The sequence below is a fragment of the Mustela putorius genome, unplaced genomic scaffold (assembly GCF_011764305.1).
Source record: "Mustela putorius furo isolate JIRA1106 unplaced genomic scaffold, ASM1176430v1.1 tig00000487_pilon_pilon_pilon, whole genome shotgun sequence".
NCBI lineage: Eukaryota > Metazoa > Chordata > Mammalia > Carnivora > Mustelidae > Mustela > Mustela putorius.
In genome coordinates this window covers 10,052,466-10,072,827 of record NW_025421399.1, presented here as the reverse complement: position 1 = coordinate 10,072,827, position 20,362 = coordinate 10,052,466, and the positions used below count along the sequence as shown (strand labels likewise).

The 20,362-nt window shown below is 40.8% G+C and overlaps 1 protein-coding gene across 9 annotated transcripts in view; it reads left to right on the top strand.

The window, feature by feature from the left end:
* ABCA9 (ATP binding cassette subfamily A member 9) overlaps positions 1-19,120 on the top strand; it is a 64,080-nt gene extending 44,960 nt beyond the window's left edge. For 5 of the 9 annotated variants that reach the window (XM_045080954.1, XM_045080955.1, XM_045080951.1 and 2 more), the window contains 16 exons: positions 166-339; positions 722-835; positions 3,704-3,823; positions 6,364-6,432; positions 6,884-6,975; positions 8,250-8,367; positions 8,941-9,058; positions 9,747-9,838; positions 12,338-12,498; positions 12,900-12,975; positions 13,047-13,141; positions 14,007-14,126; positions 14,328-14,468; positions 15,330-15,409; positions 18,398-18,453; positions 18,583-19,120. In XM_045080954.1, coding sequence (XP_044936889.1) covers positions 166-339; positions 722-835; positions 3,704-3,823; positions 6,364-6,432; positions 6,884-6,975; positions 8,250-8,367; positions 8,941-9,058; positions 9,747-9,838; positions 12,338-12,498; positions 12,900-12,975; positions 13,047-13,141; positions 14,007-14,126; positions 14,328-14,468; positions 15,330-15,409; positions 18,398-18,453; positions 18,583-18,681 — 1,725 coding nt within the window. In that variant the 3' untranslated portion in view covers positions 18,682-19,120. Of the gene's footprint in view, positions 1-165; positions 340-721; positions 836-3,703; positions 3,824-6,363; positions 6,433-6,883; positions 6,976-8,249; positions 8,368-8,940; positions 9,059-9,746; positions 9,839-12,337; positions 12,499-12,899; positions 13,142-14,006; positions 14,127-14,327; positions 14,469-15,329; positions 15,410-16,122; positions 16,233-18,397; positions 18,454-18,582 lie in introns of those variants that run through there. The other 4 variants (XR_006607023.1, XR_006607024.1, XM_045080953.1 and 1 more) reach the window with 4 other exon arrangements.
* Positions 19,121-20,362: the final 1,242 nt, after the last annotated feature.

The window sequence follows — 20,362 nt, the reverse complement described above, 5'->3', positions numbered from 1 at the left end:
CTTATGGTAGGAGGAGTGTGGCCAGTAACAGTGTCATTTACTGTATCAATATAATACATGAAAGGGACACACACACAAAAATGAATGATTATGTGACCACATATTTGAAGTTTTTCAAGCCTCAGCTACTCAGCACTTTTGATGATTCTTCCTTTTCTTTCCCAGAGAAAAGCTTACTCCCAGCTACGGATTTCAGGCCTCTACCCTTCTGCTTACTGGTTTGGCCAGGCGCTGGTGGATATTCCCCTCTACTTCTTGATCCTACTTCTGATGCAAATAATGGATTACGTTTTTAGCCCAGATGAGATTATATATATAATTCAAAACCTGTTAGTTCAGGTAAGTGGCAAAAATTATGAGATAGTTTTATTAGACTATATTTCATGAATGCAATGACATTATTTTTTTTTAAGGTTTTTTTTTTTTATTAGAGATCATAAGTAGACAGAGAGGCAGGCGGGGGGGGGGGAAGCAGGCTCCCTGCTGAGGGAGAGCCTGATGTGGGGCTCGATCCCAGAACCCTGGCATGACGACCTGAGCTAAAGGCAGAGGCTTTAACCCACTGAGCCACCAAGGCACTCCTGCAATGACATTATTAATCTTAAACTAAAGAATTTCAAATTACCTTTGCTATAGCATAGTTTGGAAAGTTGAGGTTTCAGTATGAATGCTTTCCTAGGTTTGGTTTTACCTTATCCAACCTTAATATTTCTATTTTCAGATCTTGTGTAGTATTGGATATGCCTCATCTCTGGTTTTCTTGACATACGTGATTTCATTCATTTTTCGCAATAGGAGAAAAAATAGTGGTATTTGGTCATTTTTCTTCTTCATTGTAAGTATGCACATAGTACATATTATTTGATTTTTAAATCATTTTTAAATAATTTTAAGAATATGTATTTTAAAGGCACAATCCACAAGAAGGACAGTGTCAAACTAAAAAGCTTCTGCAGAGCAAAGCAATCAATAAAATGACAGGGAAGCCTATGAAATGGTGAAAATATTTATAAACCATGTATCTGGTAAAGGATTAGTGTCTAAAATATGTAAGGAAATTGTATAACTCAATAGCATAATAATAATAATAATAATAGTAACAGGTAGGTAAAAACAAGCTCAATGACTCATCATCAGGGAAATGCAGATCAAAACCCCAATGAGATATCACCTCACACCTGTTAGGCTATCAAGAAAAACACAAAAGATAAGAAATGCTCTCAAGGATGTGGAGAAGAGGGAATACTTTACACTGTTACTGGGATTGTAAAGTGGTGCAACCCACTATGCAAAAAATATGGAGGTTCCTCAAAAATTAAAAAAATAGAATTACTGTATGATCCAGGTATGTACCTCTGGGTATCTATCTGAAGGAAATGAAATCATTATCTCTTAGAGATGTGTGCTCCCCATGTTTATTGGAAACAACCTAATTGTCCACTGAGCGATGAATAGATAAAATGTAGTATATACATAGAATGGAGTATTATCCAGCCATAAAAAGAAGGAACTGCTGCCCCTTGTAGGATTAACCTTGAGGAGATTAGGCTAAGTGAAATAAATCAGACAGAAAAAGACAAATACTGTGTGATCTCATGTACATGTGGAATCTAAAACACCATCCTTATCAAAACAGAAAGGAATGCTGATTACCAGGGGCTGTGGGTGAGGGAAATGGGGAGATGTTGGTCAATGGGTATAAACTTTAAGTTATTAGACGAAGAAGTTGTTGGGATCTAATGTACAGCGTGATGATGATAGTTAACAATACTGTATTATACACTTGCAAGTTGCTAAGAGAGTAGATCTTAAGTGTTCTCATTGTTACAACAACAAAAAAGGTAACTATGTAAGGATAGGGGTGTGTTAACTAACCTTATTTTGGTAATTGTTTCACAGTGTATATGTGTATCAAATGATCACATTGTACATTTTAAACTTATGCAATGGAATATGTCAATTATATCTCAAAAAGCAGGGTGGGGGGAAGGAGAATCATTTAAGGATTAAACTAATTGGAGGGGGAGACAAACCATGAGAGACTTTGGACTCTGAGAAACAAACTGAGGGTTTTGGAGGGGAGTGGGGTGGGGGGGGGTTGGGTAAACCTGGTCGTGGGTATTAAGGAGCACATGTATTGCATGGAGCACTGGGTGTGGTGCATGAACAATGAATGATGGAACACTGAAAAAAAATTAAATTAAATAATAAAAATAATTTAAGAAAATTTAAAATGCTATAAAACCAATGGTAGAGAACACTGAATTCTGTTAAACATGCATAAAGTTGAATAACTTTGGGAATCATAAATATATATAAAAATATATATTTACATATAATATATAAATATTTATATATACTTAAGATATATATATATAATTCACAAAGTGTAATATTTCCTTTTATAAAGTGAACATAACTTTAGTACAAATCCTAAGAAAGAGAGAGTAAAAAAAAATCATTGATAAATTAATTTGGAAAATCAAAGACAGTTCTCTAAATAAAAAGATGACAAAGCAGAAGTAAATTAAAAGAAGACTAGTTCAGTGTGATTTATTTCAGATTACAATGATGATCCACTATTAGGAGCTATCAAACTAACAGAGGAAAACTCCATCAGTTAAGAAAACACCATACCATTCCTTTAAAAATGTCCAGTAAAAAGTATAATCATAGGAAGTACAAATTACTAAAAACCAATGACAAATATTATAGGACATAGTAAACTTATGCAGCTATTCACCTAATATCAGCAATAAAACAAGGACACCTACAGTAATTAATTAAAGCACCCAATGTGTGTGAGGAGGTTTAACACACACACCCATCCCTGTTTGTAAGAGCATAGACTGTCACTATCTTTTTGAAAAATAATCTGTTAGTAACTGTTGACAATGTGAATCCACATAAATCTTAACCTGCATTTACACTTCTCAGAATCTTTCCTAAAAGACTAAGAATGTTGGAGCAACTGGGAGGCACAGTCAGTGAGGCACCAGACTCTAGGTTTCAGCTCAGGTCATGACCTCAGGGCTATGAGATCGAGCCTTGTGTCTGGCTCTATGCTCCGTGCGGAGTCTGCTTGAGGATTCTCTCTCTCTCTCTCCCTCTGCCCCTTCCACTTGTGCTCACACTCTGTCTTTCTCTCTAAAACAAAATAAATAAATATTTAAAAAATAAAGATAAAGAGTGCCAATAGATAAGGATTTAGGTAGACCATTATTTATAGGAGCAGGGAAATTGGAACAACATGGTTGCTGAAGGCAAAATTGTTGAATTCTTGCACATCCCTTTAAAGAAATACTATGCAGCTGTGAAAATGAATACTGATATGTTTAAATCCAAACAGATGTCTGTGATCTCCTGTGAAATGAAACAAAAGGAAAAGACCAAGCAATGTGTGAAAAAGATTCCTCTTGTCAGATCTGAATTTCAGCAAGAACTCCAAATGATTTGCAAGCACTTTGAATTTGAGAGCCCTGTTGTGTCTTAAAAATATCATAATCAGTCAAATACAGAATTCTGACACAATCTTGTGCTGCAAAGAAAAAAAAAATGGTGGTAATACTGCCTTGTGAGGGAAAGCTGAAAATAAGAACAATTACAAGATGAATTCCCACCCTCTTGGAAAACATCCTAAAATTCAGATTTTTTTACACATTCGTGAAATTAAGCTGCGTTTGTTTTTTTTTTTTTCTTTTAGATCACCATCTTCACAATAGTTGCTACAGATATAAATGAATATGAATTTCTAGGGTTATTTCTCTGCACTATATTAATACCACCTTTCTCACTGATTGGTTCACTGTTCATTTTCTCTGAGGTAAGTAATTTCATGCCTATCCGTGGGTCATGAAGTGTGCGGCCACTGGAGATAGCCTAGAATACTGTAAAAATGCTGGTGGAGTCCTTATCTACAAATTTTGAAGTCTCTGTCTTTGGAAAGATCGTTCTTTTACCAAAAGCAGGAGTCACGTTATTTAATAAGAAGCTCTGCCTTGGTTCATGAAGGTCAAAGGCATCTTTGCAGTGGTGGAATTTTATAGTTCTCATGATAACCCTCTCTCTTGGGAACAAAATGACCCTACTGGGAGGCTAATGAGCTGTGCTTTTTCTGTTCATTTTGGACATACTGGTTTTAAGTTTCTTAATGGGCATACAGTGGAGAATGCCAAGTAGCCAGCAGGATGTATGAATCTGAAATCCTGCTTGTGGTTGCTCGACATGCATCAGCACATAAACGATATTGAAAACCATGGCACTAGATAATATAACCTACAGAACAAATATAGTTAGAATAAAAAGTGGGCCGAAGATTTGGCCTTGACTCCAAACTTTAAAGATTGGTCAAAAGAGTCAGCAAGTCAGGTTGAGGAGAAGACCATGAGGTAGGAGAAAAAGTGAAGAATGGTTGTGCACCAGAATCTCTTCTCAGAAACTCTCCTTAAACACTTAAAGTGTCTGTCTGGGCAGATATGTTCCAGGTGGCAATAAAGAATATTTTAGGCAGAAGAGAGTGATTCAACCGTCAAACAAGAGGTCTAGAAAGTTGATGACTGGGAAGAGACCACTGGATGGAGACCACATGGAAGTCATTGGTGATATTAACGAGATAGAATTCAAGGGAAGGGTGAACACCAAATCTAACTAGAGTGAGCTTAGTAGATACTGTGAGATGAGAAGGTAATGCAAGGGTAGAGACACCTATTTCTAGTTTTGCTGAAAAGAATAACAGAGATGGGAAAGTAGATGAATGACAAGAATACTTTTCTGTTTAAGAAGGGAGATAACATGCTTATAAGAGAGAAATTTCTGATGAAAAGAGAGACATGAACTACCTAAGAAGTCTGACTCCTTGAATAGCTGAGGGAAAAAAATATATATATATATGTGGTATAGTGCCCAAGCAGAGAGGTTGCTTTCCATCATAGCAGAAGCATTCTATCTCTTTATCAAAACCATAGCCAGAGGCAAATAGTTTAGTGGCTTGGATGGTAATAAGATGCACGATTTCTCTTCTGAGTGATCCTCCTTTGTTATGGAAAGAGATGACGTTTTTAACTTAGAGTGAGGTGAACTGGGGTGTTGGGATGTTGAGGATAGAGGAAAGGATGTGAACGATTATTTCAGAAAGTAGGTCAGAAGAATTGACCGGCAGTGCTAAAAGTCCTAATTTCCAAGTGCAGTCAGCAAAGCTGATAGTTTTTCTTATCATAGTCTCCTTCCCAGATACCGTTCAGGGCAGGTGGAGTTACATTCAATCAGGGTTAGTGTTTTGCCAAGGGAGTCTGACAAAGAAAAGGATAAGGGAGCAGTGGTTCCATATAAGGAGGGATTGTAGCAACAGACCATGGATTCTTAGCAGAATGATGAAGTTAAGGAAATGAGGGGGTTTATGGACAGTGAGACAGTGGTGGGGTTGGTGGATTGGAGGGTCACCAACTCCAAATTATGGAGTAAGGAGAGTAGAGTGACAAAGCTGAAAAAATAAAATATGGTAGCTAGGGCAAAGATCAGGGGGCTTAAAGTTGATTTTGGGTGTAGTACAGTGTTCGGAAGCAGGTGACCAAGTCACGAAGGAGAATAAGATCGTTTGAAGTAATACCAGGGTCCTGGCAAACCACTCAAGGAGAACTACACAATCATCTTTTCTAGATGGCTATGATAGAGACGGATGGCTTTGATAGAGCTTTACTAAGTCAGCTCACCGTTGCTCAGAAAAAAGTCCTGGGAAATGAAGTTCAAGAAGCAAAATTGGCTCTTTAGTCTTTATTTACTAAGAAGTCGGGGGACGTTTCAAAATGTATCGTGAATCTGATGAGAATCATGCATTTCCATGTTGTGCGTGGATATTATGTGTATTATGCATGTGTGTGTAAATCTAATGAAAACCATGCAGAACTGTAGGTGAAGAGCTTTGTCTGTAGCATGAGTGATTGCCATGGTTATTCTTAAGAGTGGATGGGGCAAGGGACGAGCTATGTAATGGTTCTTAGGGAAGGAGCACAGATTTAGGAAGAAAGGCAGGTAAAAGTTAGAGGAAAGGGTTTGTCTTAAAATAAATCTTGCCTATGGCTTCAATGGATCCTTCCAGCACCACCCAGGGTTTTTCCTAGCAAGGCAAATCCTGCCAACTCCCAGTGCTCGAAGAGCTTCTGAGCCTCGAGTCCAGTGCAGGGGAAGAGGTCACTGAGTGACCCTGCAAGCCGAGAAGACACATAACGAGGTCGGAAGTAGACTTTTACCTGACAGATGAGAGAGAACACTGGCAAGGTCATTTAAAGGACATTAGTGCGTCTAATGTGAGATGAGATTCGAGAACAGATAAAGGTTCATCTCAACTTACCTTTCCTCATTTTACAGATTTCTCCTGACTCCGTGGATTACTTAGGGGCTTCAGAACATCAAATCGTGTTCCTGGCACTGCTAATAGTAAGAATACATTTCCATTTAGATGTTCTTGTATGAGGGGGACACATTTGTTTGCTTAGCATTAAGTTAAAAAGTTTAACTTTGGCACTTGAAAACACAGTATTTTAGGCATCTAAAGCAACACACACACACATACACACTTTAAAATTTGGACCGTTATTTTTATAACAATCATTTGACATGGAGTTTAGAGCCCAAACTCTCAATGGTGTGATTAGTCCTGGTACCAACTTACTCCTGTCTTGTCTGTTGTGGCTTCTCTGAAGAGCTAGCTCTGAGAGTTTCACTGGACATTAAAAGATTGTCTTTCAGATTTGTCAAAATGTTATCAGATCTTTCTTTGTACAGATCAACTCTTTATATACAGTCAAACTCCTTAAATAAATTCCAGTATTGAACTTTTTGTTTTTTATGGTGATTTCTAACACTGATTCTTTTTTTCTCCCCTTAGCCTTACCTTCATTTTTGCATTTTCGTTTTTGTTCTCTGGTGTCTGGAAGTGAACTTTAGAAAGAAATCAATGAGAAAAGATCCCGTGTTCAGGTAGAGAAAATTCAAATATGATTTCATGTTTTATTTTAATACTCATTGTTTAAAAATATTTTAAAATGCTTAAGCTAATTAAGTAAAAATTACTGCACAGGATTTTTTTTTTAGGAATTGTGTGGTGTACAAAATTATTCTAATTCATGATACTTTAATGAGCTTACAATCTAGGGAGGGAAACCACATTAACACACATGAGACACTGAAAAATTAAGGAATACCATAATTTCACTGACATACTAAAAGAAAGTTCTATATGAAAGATAAAATCTTTAAAATAATGGGTAAATATAGATAAACAATTGGTAAGTGTAGCCAGTCCAGGAAGGTAGAAAAAAGCAGAAGTTGATATAAATGCCACCTTGCTGTAGATTTGAGAAGACAGCTGGAAAGAACTTAAAGGTTTGTACTGGAAGATAATGAAAAATTAAATTAAAGCTAAATTTTGGAGGGTTTTGGAGTACAGAAGCATAGGGAAGACTTTGCAAATTACATAATGGGAATTTGTTTTTCAGGGTTATAGTTTGGGTAAGAAAAGCTACACATTACAAAACCAAATTACATAATGGGAAATCAAGACAGCTATGTTTTGGAAACCTCATCTAACTCACAAAATATGAATCCAGTTCAAGTGTAAAGTAGGTAGTAGGGCAGGAGCATGACAAGGTGACAGCCGTATTTTAGGAAATCGGCAGACATCAGCCATTTGCGATGGCAGGAAGGAGGGAGATGAGCCTCAGCAGTAATCAGTGGTAGGGGTGAGGAAGGAAAGAACTGGGTGGATCCAGTCCAGAAGGAGTGATTCTAAACATATCTCTAAGAAGTGACAGTGCTCCCTTGCTGGTGATAACGTGTCCTGGATTTTTCTGGGATGCCTCTCAAATTCCAAATGTTTCAATCCACAGTTCTCTCAAAGTCCTCAGAATTCCAAAATACCTGTGCCAAAATTATGGTTCCTAGATGCCTTTCTCACACAACTGTGCCCCCAAATCGTTTGCCAGAGAGTATGTCCTGTTTTATTTATTTTTTAAAGAAGTCACAACAGACGAAGAAAAGTAAAACTAGGGAAAAAGCAAGGGTAGCAGCATTTGACTTGTTGATGGAAACCAGACTCTTTGCAAGGCAGATGGCGCAGAGCCGAAAAATGGGAGTTACATTGTTCTCAGAGTGAATGTAATTACATAATTGAGAGCAGTCTACAGCAAGCTCATTATTTTTGCTGCAAGTTTTTCAACTGGAGACCAGTTATTCTCACACTGTTTTGATTTTAGAATTTCCCCAAGAAGCAGTGGCATTTTCCCAAACCCAGAAGAACCCGAAGGAGAGGATGAAGATGTTCAGATAGAAAGAAGGAGAACCACAAACGCTAGGACCATCGCAGACTTTGAGGTAGAACGATGAACAACGTTCATCTGAATATTTTTGAAAAACACTTTGCGGTTCTTCTGTCCTTACAGAGTTCATTCCTTGACTTTGCTGAATATGCAGTGTCCCCAGAGATAGGGGAACAATGGAATACACACCCATACCCACAGGCAGAGACTTCTTAATTCCTTTTTCAGGGTTGTAGTTTGGGTAAGAAAAGCTACACATTACAAAACCTAAGGAAGTAAGACTTTGTGAGTTTCATGGACTGAGTAAAGCTTATTGCAAGATGAGAGAGTCCATCTGAGATGTATGTATGTGTGCGTGTGTGAATGTGTCTGAACAGTCCCTTTTGGTGGATGTCTCTGTTCCTGCTTTCTGAGAAAGGTCAAGCATAGATCACACAATACGATACAAATGTTATTTCCCTGCAGGAATATAGATTGGGAGAGTTCACTCGAACATGGCAGTTTCTGGGGAAAGAACTTGTCTGAGTCATGATTCTGTACAGGGGAAAATGTGGTTGTAGGGAATGTGGAGCATTCACTCATTTCAAGGTAAGAATAAAGCCCCACCATTATTTTCTCGTCTCTACAGAAACCCGTCATCATTGCTAGCTGTCTGCGGAAGGAATATACAGGCAAGAAGAAAGACTGCTTCACTAAGAGGAAGAAAAAAGTGGCCATAAGAAATGTCTCTTTCTGTGTTAAAAAAGGTTGGAGACCCTAGATTTAATGTTTAAAGCTATCTTGACCTCCTGAGACGAGGTCTTTGGGAGGGAATAATAGTATCTGAATGGGGGCCATCTGTTGATAATCATGAAAGGCAGCCTGTCACCCATGGGCAGAACCCTCCTGCTTAAAAGCCTTGGTTATGATAACATTGTTTTCTCTTGGTCTGAGAAGACAGTTCTGTCTGTTCTGTTGAAATAGGCAAACAAACAAAAAAAGAACTGAAAAAAAAAAAAGAAGGCCGTCTTTCTGTTAAAAAGGATGCTGTAGCTTTCGAAGGAGTATCGTTAATTTCACAACAGGAATGCACCCGAGAGGAACTCATTGGGGCACACCAGTGCAGTCTCTATTCTAAAGAACACATTTTGGGGAAGTGTCCATTAAATGCGACAGACTTGAGATCAAAATTTGTTTCCGTTCCAGCATCTTAGTGGCTGTGTGACGATGGGTACATTATGTATACTCCTTCCCCCTCAGCTTCTTTGCCTATAGAATGAAGCCAGTAACAACCCCTATTTGTGCGTGTGTGTGTGTGTGTGAAGAACAGATGAGTTAATACATCGGTGCACTCGACAGAGAGCCTGACACATCACGAGTCCTCCAGGAGTATTTGCCTCTATGTTTATTGTAATTATTTGACGTTATAATTCTAAGCATACCTGTTTCTTTCAGGTGAAGTTATAGGACTCTTAGGACACAGTGGAGCTGGCAAAAGTACAACTATTAAGATGATAACTGGGGATACAAATCCAACCGCAGGACAGGTCAGTAAACCACACAGAAATAGGGTCCTTCATGCTGCCTTGAACAAGCTCTAACCTGTGAACGTTGATGATAGTCTCAAAAATACACAAATGATCCTTTCTGATGAATTCATTGAGTTAGGCATAGAATGAGAGGATGAGTTAAAAACTTCTCACCTTAATTCCAAAACGAGTCGGTGCCGAAAAGCACGCTGTTGTTACTGACACCATATGTTCCATTGGATGAAAAGTAGTGACATTAAAAGGAAATGTTTTGGTAAAGCTGAATACTAGCTTTATTCTGGTCAGGGGTCTTTGGGGTTTTTTACTTTTTATTTTTTGACTTATGGATCCTGAGAATTTGTTGAATTAAATTGCTAAGATCTGAGATTTATTCAGAAAAGAGAGATCATAGATTGGTGGGGGAGAGAGAAAAAAAAGATTGTCTAAATTCCCAATCAAAAACCAGAATGGTGGGGCGCCTGGGTGGTTCAGTGGGTTGAGCCGCTGCCTTCGGCTCAGGTCATGATCTCAGGGTCCTGGGATCGAGTCCCATATCGGGCTCTCTGCTCAGCCGGGAGCCTGCTTCCCTCTCTCTCTCTCTCTTTCTCTGCCTGCCTCTCCGTCTACTTATGATCTCTCTCTCTGTCAAATAAATAAATAAAATCTTAAAAAAAAAAAAAAAACTAGAATGGTATGTGAATGGCGCTTGGCGGTACATCTCGACCAAGTGGGATAAAATGATGGACAGACGTCCTCAGGGACCACAACACTGAGGAGGAGCTGCTGCTAACGTTTGACGGAAGGTTGAGGGCAGAGGGAGTGGCCATGAAGAGAGATTTTCTAGCAGCGTGGATTGCAGCAGAGGTTTCCAAATTGTCTCTCCTCGCATAGCAGACAGAACGGCCCATAAAAGAGGCCACTGAGATCATGTCACTCTCCTGCTTATCATCCTTCAGTTAGAATTGATCCAAAACCTTTAGCATGGCCAAAAAAAGGCCCTGGGAGATCTGGGCTCTGCTCACTTCTTGCTGACTTTGGCCTTTGGTCATTGTCCTTCTGTAGCACCTTCCATTGGCTACAGTGTTTCTCCTTCGGCTTTGCACTTAGTTACCTCCTTCTTGACACTTTGAAATTTACCTCCCCAAAAGGACTTTCCCTGATTCTACTCATGGCAACCTTGGATCCTCCTTTCTTATTCTTTATCCCATTTATTGCCTCGACAGTATTAAGCAAGGGCTATAATTCATCCCCATATGGATCTAGTTGCTTTTTTTTTTTTTAAGATTTTTTATTTATTTATTTGAGAGAGAAACAGTGAGAGAGAGAACATGAGCGAGGAGAAGGTCAGAGAGAGAAGCAGACTCCCCGCAGAGCTGGGAGCCCGATGCGGGACTCGATCCCAGGACTCCGGGATCATGACCTGAGCCGAAGACAGTCGTCCAACCAACTGAGCCACCCAGGCGTCCGGATCTAGTTGCTTTTATTTTCCATTTCTCTCTCTAGAGTGAACGCTCTGTGAGCCCACATTAACTAGTTCTTTTCTCCACTGTATTTGGAAAAGACAGCATAGCGTTGAGGTCAAAGGCTTGGAGTCTGAAGGCAGAGTCCAGCTTTAACCCCCAGATTTACCTTGGGTGACCTTCTGCAAGCTTTTAAACTCTAAATCAGTTTCTAAAAGTGATACTTGAGTCATATAGGGTTTTTCTAAGGATAAAGTAATTCAAAACACACAAACTGCTTAGATCCTAGCACATAGTAAACACTGGTACACATCACTTATTTATATTATCGTAAAGCACTGTGATTGGCTCATAAAAATAATAAATGCTATTTATTAGTATTTATTGGTTTTATGTGCCAGACTAGTGACAAGGACCTTTCATTTATTATCTTTAGTTCAGGCTTTCTTAAGCTTGGTGCTGGTAACATTTTGGGGTAGCCGTTTTTTGCATGTGTGGAGGACTGTCCCATGTGGCATGCCTGGCCTCTCGCCGTGTGATCCCAGCAGCAACCAATGTACCAACCACAAACATCTCCAGACATTACCAAATGTCCTCTGGGAGGAAGATCGCCCCTGATTGAGAAGCGCTGCCATTTTTAATGCTCACAATAAACTTGTGCAACAGACCCTATAATTATAACTCATTTAACATTGGGGAGATAGAACCTTCAATGAGTGTCTACTCCTTTGAACATTGAGATCAGCGAGGGAAGTCAAACATCGAAAACCCAGTAAGCCACCCTGAAGCCAAGCAGGGTAACGGACTTGGAAACAAACCCTATAGAGGTATAAGACAATGTGGAATAGCTTCCTTTTGATTTATTGAGGTTTATGTTTTGTTTTGTTTTGTTTGTTTTTTACCATCTTTCTTCTACAGTTAAGTGATCACTGATTTACATTTGTACTCTTGGCAGCCATGCATGTAAGATGAGAACATCACTGAATTTTGCACTCATGTGCCCATACACATGTATACACAATTTTGGACTGAATGCGAAAATGAACTTTCTGTACAGGTGATTTTGAAAGGGAGCAGTGAAGGGGATTCCCTCGGGTTCCTGGGATACTGTCCTCAGGAGAACGTGCTCTGGCCCAACCTGTCAGTGAGGGAACATCTGGAGGTCTTCGCCGCCATCAAAGGGTTGGAGAAAGGGGACGCCACAGTCAGCATCATATGGTACATGGCGGGAGACACACACGTTCTCCACTGGGGGAATATGATAGAAATAACATTCACAGAGAATTAAGAAAGGGAGATTCTAACTGATGACGCCACACCTGTGGGAAAAGACTTAGCTATCAAGAAGCCTGTTGTATTTTCACATGTTAAAACTAGAGAGAACAATTTTATTGATTATTCTTAATATGGAATATTAGTCCATATTAGTCATTGAAAAATATGAACTTGACCACTATAAAAAGCTCCTAAGGCATCCTAGGTGGTTTCAGTTGTATGATCATTCAGGATACTCTTTTTAAAACGTCTCTGATGTACTGTTTGTTCTGATTTGCCCATCCCCCACACACATTCCCCTTAGTGTGTGGTTAATGTGGATGGACCCACTGTGTCTCCTCCAGGTTGGCGGATGCACTCAAGCTGCAGGACCAGCTGAAGCAGCCTGTGAAGGCTTTATCCGAGGGAATAAAGAGGAAGGTAAGAGGGGGGCTCAGCATCACTCTGTGTACCCCAGGTCAGTGCCAGACTCGCTGTCCCTCTCATTGCAGCTCTGCTTCGCACTGAGCATCCTGGGAAACCCATCGGTGGTGCTTCTGGATGAGCCCTCCACCGGCATGGACCCCGAGGGGCAGCTGCAAATGTGGTGAGGGGACGTCATGAGTCATCCCAAGGGAACTTGTGAGCCCTATAACAACTGATCTTCAAAATTGTGGTTTATGCAATATTCAAGGGGGAGAACTCTGATGCCCCTATCACAGTCAATTTTTATTAGGAAGAAAAGGATAATTCTAACACCATAATCCTCTTAAAAATCTTGTTTTCATGATAGATCTTTGGGAGATGCATGGCCCATTTTTATACTCAACCATGTCAATTTATTATTCAGTTTCAAAGATTTTATTTATTTGACAGACAGAGATCACAAGTAGGCAGAGAGGCAGTTGGCGGGGGTGGGGGGGGCAGGGTCCCTGCTGAGCAGAGAGCCTGATGCAGGGCTCGATCCCAGGACCCTGAGATCACGACCTGAGCCAAAAGCAGAGGCTTAACCCACTGAGCCACCCAGGCGCCCCCAGTTTCAATTTCTACAGCATCACCTGATACACAGTTCTTAGGAGGAAAAAAAAATCTCAAATTCTTAGGACTATACAGAAATCTGCGGTTTTGTACTTTAGGGCTTAATGCGATTTTTTATCATGCTTTTAAATAAGTGTTGTTCCTCATTATCTTTCTCCCTACTGCTCTCTCAAACATATTCTTGGAACTCAGCATTATTCTAAATGAACTCTTACGCAATATCATCTTCTACCTTCAGTACCAGGCATGTTCTGAAATAGATACTCTACGCAATAGTCTGGGTATTTACATGACATTCTCCCTCCAAAAATCATTTCTTTGTCTAAGTCAAATTCACTAGTTGTTTCCTCTGTGCCTGTGAAAGGTGTTTCAAAGTCTTCTCATCTTATCTTGAGCATTCCCAGCAGCTAACATTGTCCCTGACCTCGCTTTAGGCAGGCAATCCGGGCCACCTTTAGGAACACGGAGAGGGGCGCCCTCTTGACCACCCACTACATGGCAGAGGCTGAGGCCGTGTGTGACCGCGTGGCCATCATGGTGTCTGGAAGGCTGAGGTGGGTGCCCATTCGAACCCACCCTTGGCCCCCCAGAGGGCCCTGAGCAAAGACGTTGCATTGCACAGGGTTATCGCTGGCAGGGGCTGGGGTGACTGGCTACTCCCGCTCGGCACGGCCCTGGCCTCCTGGGGCTGAGTCCACGGCAATCCCTCTGTCTTCTCCTTCTCTTCCTTGACTTCATCCTCGTCCTACCTCCAGGTGTATTGGTTCCATACAACACCTGAAAAGCAAATTTGGGAAAGATTATCTGCTCGAGTTGAAGGTGAAGAACCCCGCCCAGGTGGAGCCCCTCCACTGTGAAATTCTGAGACTTTTCCCCCAGGCTGCTCGGCAGGAAAGGTAAGGACAGGTGTTGGCTTGTTTCATCTTTTTGTTTTTCTATTATGGCGAAGAGAAATAAAAGCTTTACTTGATCATTCTTTCGTTGCTGTTATTGCTAACTTTACGATAATTGTGACTGAATTCATTAATTAGAGACTACCTCTAATTAATTAATTGTGATTTTATTTATTGATTAATTATTAAAGAAAGGCCGCATTCAAAGGGAATTTCCTTCCACAGGAGGGAAATAGTACTGATTGGGAACTGATTGTTGTAAGGGAATTCAGATTCCTGGTGGCTCTATCATGTGCCAGGACCTAAGGCATGCATGGACCTGGGTCATCTGGATCCTTTCTAGAGGGTAAAAACATCCCCCATTAAATGTGACCACTTGTCTAAAGTCGAGACCCAGTGCCAGGCATCAGTAAAAGCTCAGTGAGCGGTGGTTCTTAGCATTATTATTATTATTATTATTTGTAATGGCACTTGAGGTTATTTCAATCATGCCAAATCCTAGCAGTGAAGCCAAGAGCTGATTTTAGTTCTTTGTACTTAAATGCTATTCTCTTCTCTCAAAGGAAGAAGGATGATAAGTAATCCTGCCCCTTCCCTTCTTGGGGTACTGCTCGTCTCCTCTGTCTCCCATTCCTCCTGAGAGTAAAAGGGAGCCTTACTGTGAGAGTCTCCTCTTGCTTCTGCTTGAGTCAAGTGACTTCTTGTTGATTAAAGAACATTCCCACTACCACAGTGTCCATGGGTCTGTAGACTCGTACATTGAAACAAATTGTTGGTGACATCGTTGCTGCTTTTTAGACATGCACCCGTCCAGGGTTGTCTTCTTGTAAGGTGGGACTCAGTCTCCCTCTCCTTTCTTCACAGGTACTCCTCCCTGATGGTCTATAAGTTGCCTGTCAAGGACGTGTGTCCTTTATCGCAAGCTTTCTTCAAATTAGAGATAGGTAAGAGTGACGGTGGAAAATAGGACTCCAGAATACTGAGAAATTCAAATCTTGCATAAAACCAGTGTAAGAGGTACATGGGCATGAAATTACGCTGTTACACCAGAAATAAATTATTAAGACTTTCAATCCATGGTTCTCAACCACGAGTGATTTGGTAGTGTCCGTGGCTATCTTTGGTTGTCACAAGTGGGGTTGAAGTTGGGGAGTTCAAATGGTATCTTGTGGGTCAAGGCCAGGGGTGATACTAAACATCCCACAGTGTACACAGGTCAGCTCCCTCCTGCAGCAAAGAAGGATCAGACCAGATTGTCATTAGTGCCAAGGTTGAGAAGTTGGGACCTAATTGAATGAGACTCTAGAAGGAAGAGATCTTTGGCATTTGGAGCTGATTCATTAAAAAAAAAAAAAGGCATTTGTTTTTGTCTGTATGTACTCTTTGATAGTGTATGTACATTTGTTTTTGTCTGTATGTACATTTGTTTTTGTCTGTATGTACTCTTTGATAGTGTTGAATGTTGATTAGGCGGTCCATGTCTGTTGAAGTGGGCTAACCCATCTCTAGAGTCTTGGATTGTGATCTTTGTATACTGCATTGATGTATCTGTATACAAAGCTCTGATTTTGCCTATCACACCAGTGTATAGAATCTGATAAAAAGCTGAACCCCCCATCCTTCTCTCTCTCTCTCTCTTTTTTTTTTTTTTTTTAAGTAGGCTCCACACACAGAGTGAAGCCCAACATAGGAGTTGAACTTAGCACTCTGAGATCAAGACATAGGCTGAAATCAAGAGTCCGACCCTCCACCAGCTGAGCCACCCAGGTGCCCTCTCCCCCTCTTCTTGATCTGTGCTTTCTTACTTGTCAGTCTTTAGAAGCCCTAGACATTCTAGTTCTTAGAGAAGTGCTTCTCCTTGATACAAGGTTACGATTGCCCCAGATAGCTTTTCTTTTTTACTTTCTCCTCCTGCTGGTCACCTTTGCTCTAGGGTCCATGTAACCATTTTCCACGGTCGTCATTCTGGCCTAGTGACCAATTTTGTAACAACTTTCACCATCGTGGCCTAATGACCAATTTTGCATCATTCCCGTGGGAAGGATTCCCACAACCGTTTCAGATCAACATGAAGTGTTTTATGACCAATTAGGAGCAGGGGGGGAGATATTCCAGAAAGGGCTGTGTCTCTAGAGTACAGGAGTCCTTTCTTCAGAGCCTTCTAACATTTCTGCTTTTAAACATGTTCCCTCCCACCTCAGATTCCTTCTTCTGGGTTTCATTTGCTAAAACTAAAGTTCTGCTTAGGAGATGGTGGGGGGAACCCTAACTTTTTATCACAGTTGTCTACTCCACTGTGTGGTAGAAATGTAAGTTAGCATTTTTTTTTCCCCTCCAGATGTTAGGTGAGACACAGTTATCTTCTCAGCTGAAGCACAGCTGAATGAGGTAGGCCCCATAGTGTGGGAGCACAGTACATGCCCCTGACAATTCCTGTGTCCTGCTATATTGGCTCATTCTCCTGTAGCATCAGATCACTTTGGGGGTATTGCAAACTGCAACAGAACTCCACCCTCATGAGCCCATTCCAGGTCAACATTGCTTAATGCTTGGAGACTTGAAAGTAGGGAGATGGGTGGGTTGGATTTCTCTCCTTCTTATCTTATTCCCTCCTCTGCTCATCTGCTGATATTTTGAGCCTCTTTGGTGCAGAGTGTAAGGGGAAAGAAGATGAGATAGTATGACAGCAAAGCTTGATTTGCTCATTAGAGCTGGACTATGGCATGAGGTCTTCTGTGCAGAGAGGAGTTCCTTGAAGATTCCCTCTCCCCTCCTATCTGGAATTTCTGACGAAAGCTTCTACTCTGAGGTGGGAGATGCCTTCTCCTCCTGGTCTCTTGGTCTCTTGCAGCCCCAGGGCCACTTCTTGGAATTCTCTTCCCTTTCCAAGAGATCTCTTAGAGGACCTCCCATTGGATGCAGAGGCTTGGCCTCTCCAAACTCTGAAAGTACAGGGCCATCACTGTACACAATTGTTGATATGTTCCCAGACTTGAGGCAAGGACCCAATCCCATGTTCCCAGGTTGCAGACCAATCCCACCGCATCCTCTGTCCACTGAGAGGAGAAAGGAAATGCCACAGCAATGTGACAACTGCCCACAAGAAACCTTTGCTTTCTAGTCTCACCTCTCAGTTCATTATTTTTTTCATCTTATGCATCTGCATGTTTGGGGGATGTTATTCACAATCCACACTGTTAACAGACGGTCAAACTAGGATAATTTGGCAACTTTTGGTTTAGGCAGGGACCATTTGCCAAGGGACAAGGCACTGTGTGATGTCCCCGGGCGAGACACAGCAGAAGTGTTGACGTTCTCAGGTCTAAAGGGACTAAGAAAGGAAGCGGTGGCTAGAACCCAGGAGTAGAATCATGTAGAATTTGTGATCTTGTGAGAAGCAGTGACTTTCGGTCAAGGGTCAAAGTTGAGGAGGGAGTGAAGGAGTAATGGCTTTGACCTCCCCCCTCTCTCCTCTCTCCCTTCTAATGAGCCACCACTGGTGGAAACCACCAGAAAGAACCTCTTAAGTCAGCCAGTGGAGCAAAGAGCAGAGTAGAGAGGTTGAAGGCAGATATCGAGGTATGGTAGCATCCTAGAGCAGATAGAAGAGGGAACGTCTCTCCACTCAGCCTGTATAGGTGGTCTGGGACCTCACACCTTGTTTTCCAGTCTGGGGTGCCCCTGCCCAAACTCTAAGATAATGAGAGAGTATTTCCATCCTGTTGTAAGACCACAGGGTGAATTTGCCTTTCCATATTTAGCATATGTGCTGCCTAAGCGAGCACATATCTCAGACAGATCTAGTTCGAGAGTATTTATTACCTTATCTTGCATATTTAAAATCTATTGATATGTAGATTTTGTGCATAACTTGGTAAAACTCTCCAAATTAAAAATAGATGAACTCCTAATGTCTGTCCGTCCTTCTGCAGTTAAGCAGAGCTTCGACCTGGAGGAGTACAGCCTCTCCCAGTCCACCCTGGAGCAGGTGGGTCGGTGTGAGTGACTCTGTTTCATCCGGGCACTATAAAGGGACACCGTGTACATACGCCTTGCACTCACTCAGAGCGACAGAAGGCAGTGTCACCTCTCTCTCTCCATTTCTTGTCCATCTCAGGTTTTCCTGGAGCTCTCCAAGGAGCAGGAGCTGGATGACTTTGATGAAGAACTTGACTCTTCGGTGAAGTGGAAACTCCTCCCACAGGAAGACCCTTGAAGTCCCAATTACCCTATTTTTAAAAAAATCTTAGGCCTCTTTTTAAATATAATATTTTATATCATTAATATATCTGATCTCAAATAGGATACAAAATGCTTTTGGAATTCATGTCACCATTTTTCTCAATAACATGACGTCTATCAGGACTAAGGAGAAAAATCAGTGAGAACAGTCTTGAAACGGACCATGGGGGCCTCTGTGCCAACAACTAAACCCCACATGTCAGAGGGAAGTAAATTAAAAATGCATTTGTTACAAAATGTTTGGGTTTCTCAAGATGATACAGAGATTTGCTTTATTTTTATTTGATATTTGAACATCAAAATATTGAATATTTTCTTATCCTTTTGAATGAAGTAAGGACAAAGTAAGACCTAATCTTGATGTAGGGGGCAGAGAGCCAGTGATTACAGAATAACATGGTATTTGCTCTTTTGTTTTTTAGTTTTTATTTAAATTCCAATTAGTTAACATACAGTGTAATATTAACTTCAGCTGTACAATACGGTGACACAGCGCTTTCGAACAACATGCGCCGCTCAACCCCACAAGTATTTGCTTTCTGTAATTCAGAGTTTGTTTTGTTCTTTTTTTCAGCTTATTCATAATACATGGATTTTCCTTTTCTGTCATTTTTCACATTTTATATTGTATAGTCTATGTTCTGTCTGTTGTGACTATCAAGGAATTTGAAAACCTGTTAAAATAAGTAATTTCAGTAAGAATTTGAATAATCAAGTTGATGGAAGTTTAAAAATGACGTATCTCACAATTTTGAAACATACTTATGATTTGATAGGTTTTCTTATGATGTAAGGGTATAGCAGATCTTAATTTCTCATGTTTATGTGTCTTATGACTTCTTTAAAATCTGTGCAATATACTTGTATATTCTTATTTAGGTAAGTTTTTTTGTTGTTGTTCTTGCTACTGTTGTTGTTGTTAGCTCTTATGGACTGAATTGAGTTCTCCCAAAATTCATAGGTTAAAGCCCCAAAGTCCAGTGTGGTTGTATTTGGAGATAGGGCCTTTAATGAGTCAGAAGTTCAGTGAGGTCAGAAGATTAGGGCCTTAATCCAATAGCACTGGTATCTTTATAAAAAGGGAACGAGATCCCCTATCTCTGTGCACTCACAGGGTAAAGATCCCATGAGAACACAGCGAGCTGGCTACCCACAAGCCAGGAAGAGAGACATCACCAGAAACCAAGTTTTCTGACACCTGGCCTGGGAGTCACTATTGGGAGATGAGTTGTCTGCAGAGCTCCAGGACCATGCAGGACCGAGTCATGAAACACAGAGCTATGCAGAGTGCAACACAAAACCAAAAAAATGAAACCCCTACAACACACTGTGGTTTTGAGCTGCTGAGGTTACGGAAACAGTGGGGTTGTTTGTTACAACAGACAGTCAATGTTACATTAACTAACTCAGATCATGCCAGGAAATGGGTGGGGACAAAACCCTGGAGTATTTCTTGATGGAATTGCCAATGATTATTCTAAGCAGCCTGTTCCCAGTCCTTGCCTGAATCTACTCTAAAAGCATGACCCTTCCTTCACTTTCAACCCATTTCTGCCACACCATCCTCAAAGTATAGGCAAACAACAGTAACTTCCAACCCAAGACGGGATGCCTCTGGGTGAGTCTACCCTTCTTTGTATTGTGAAAATCCAAGA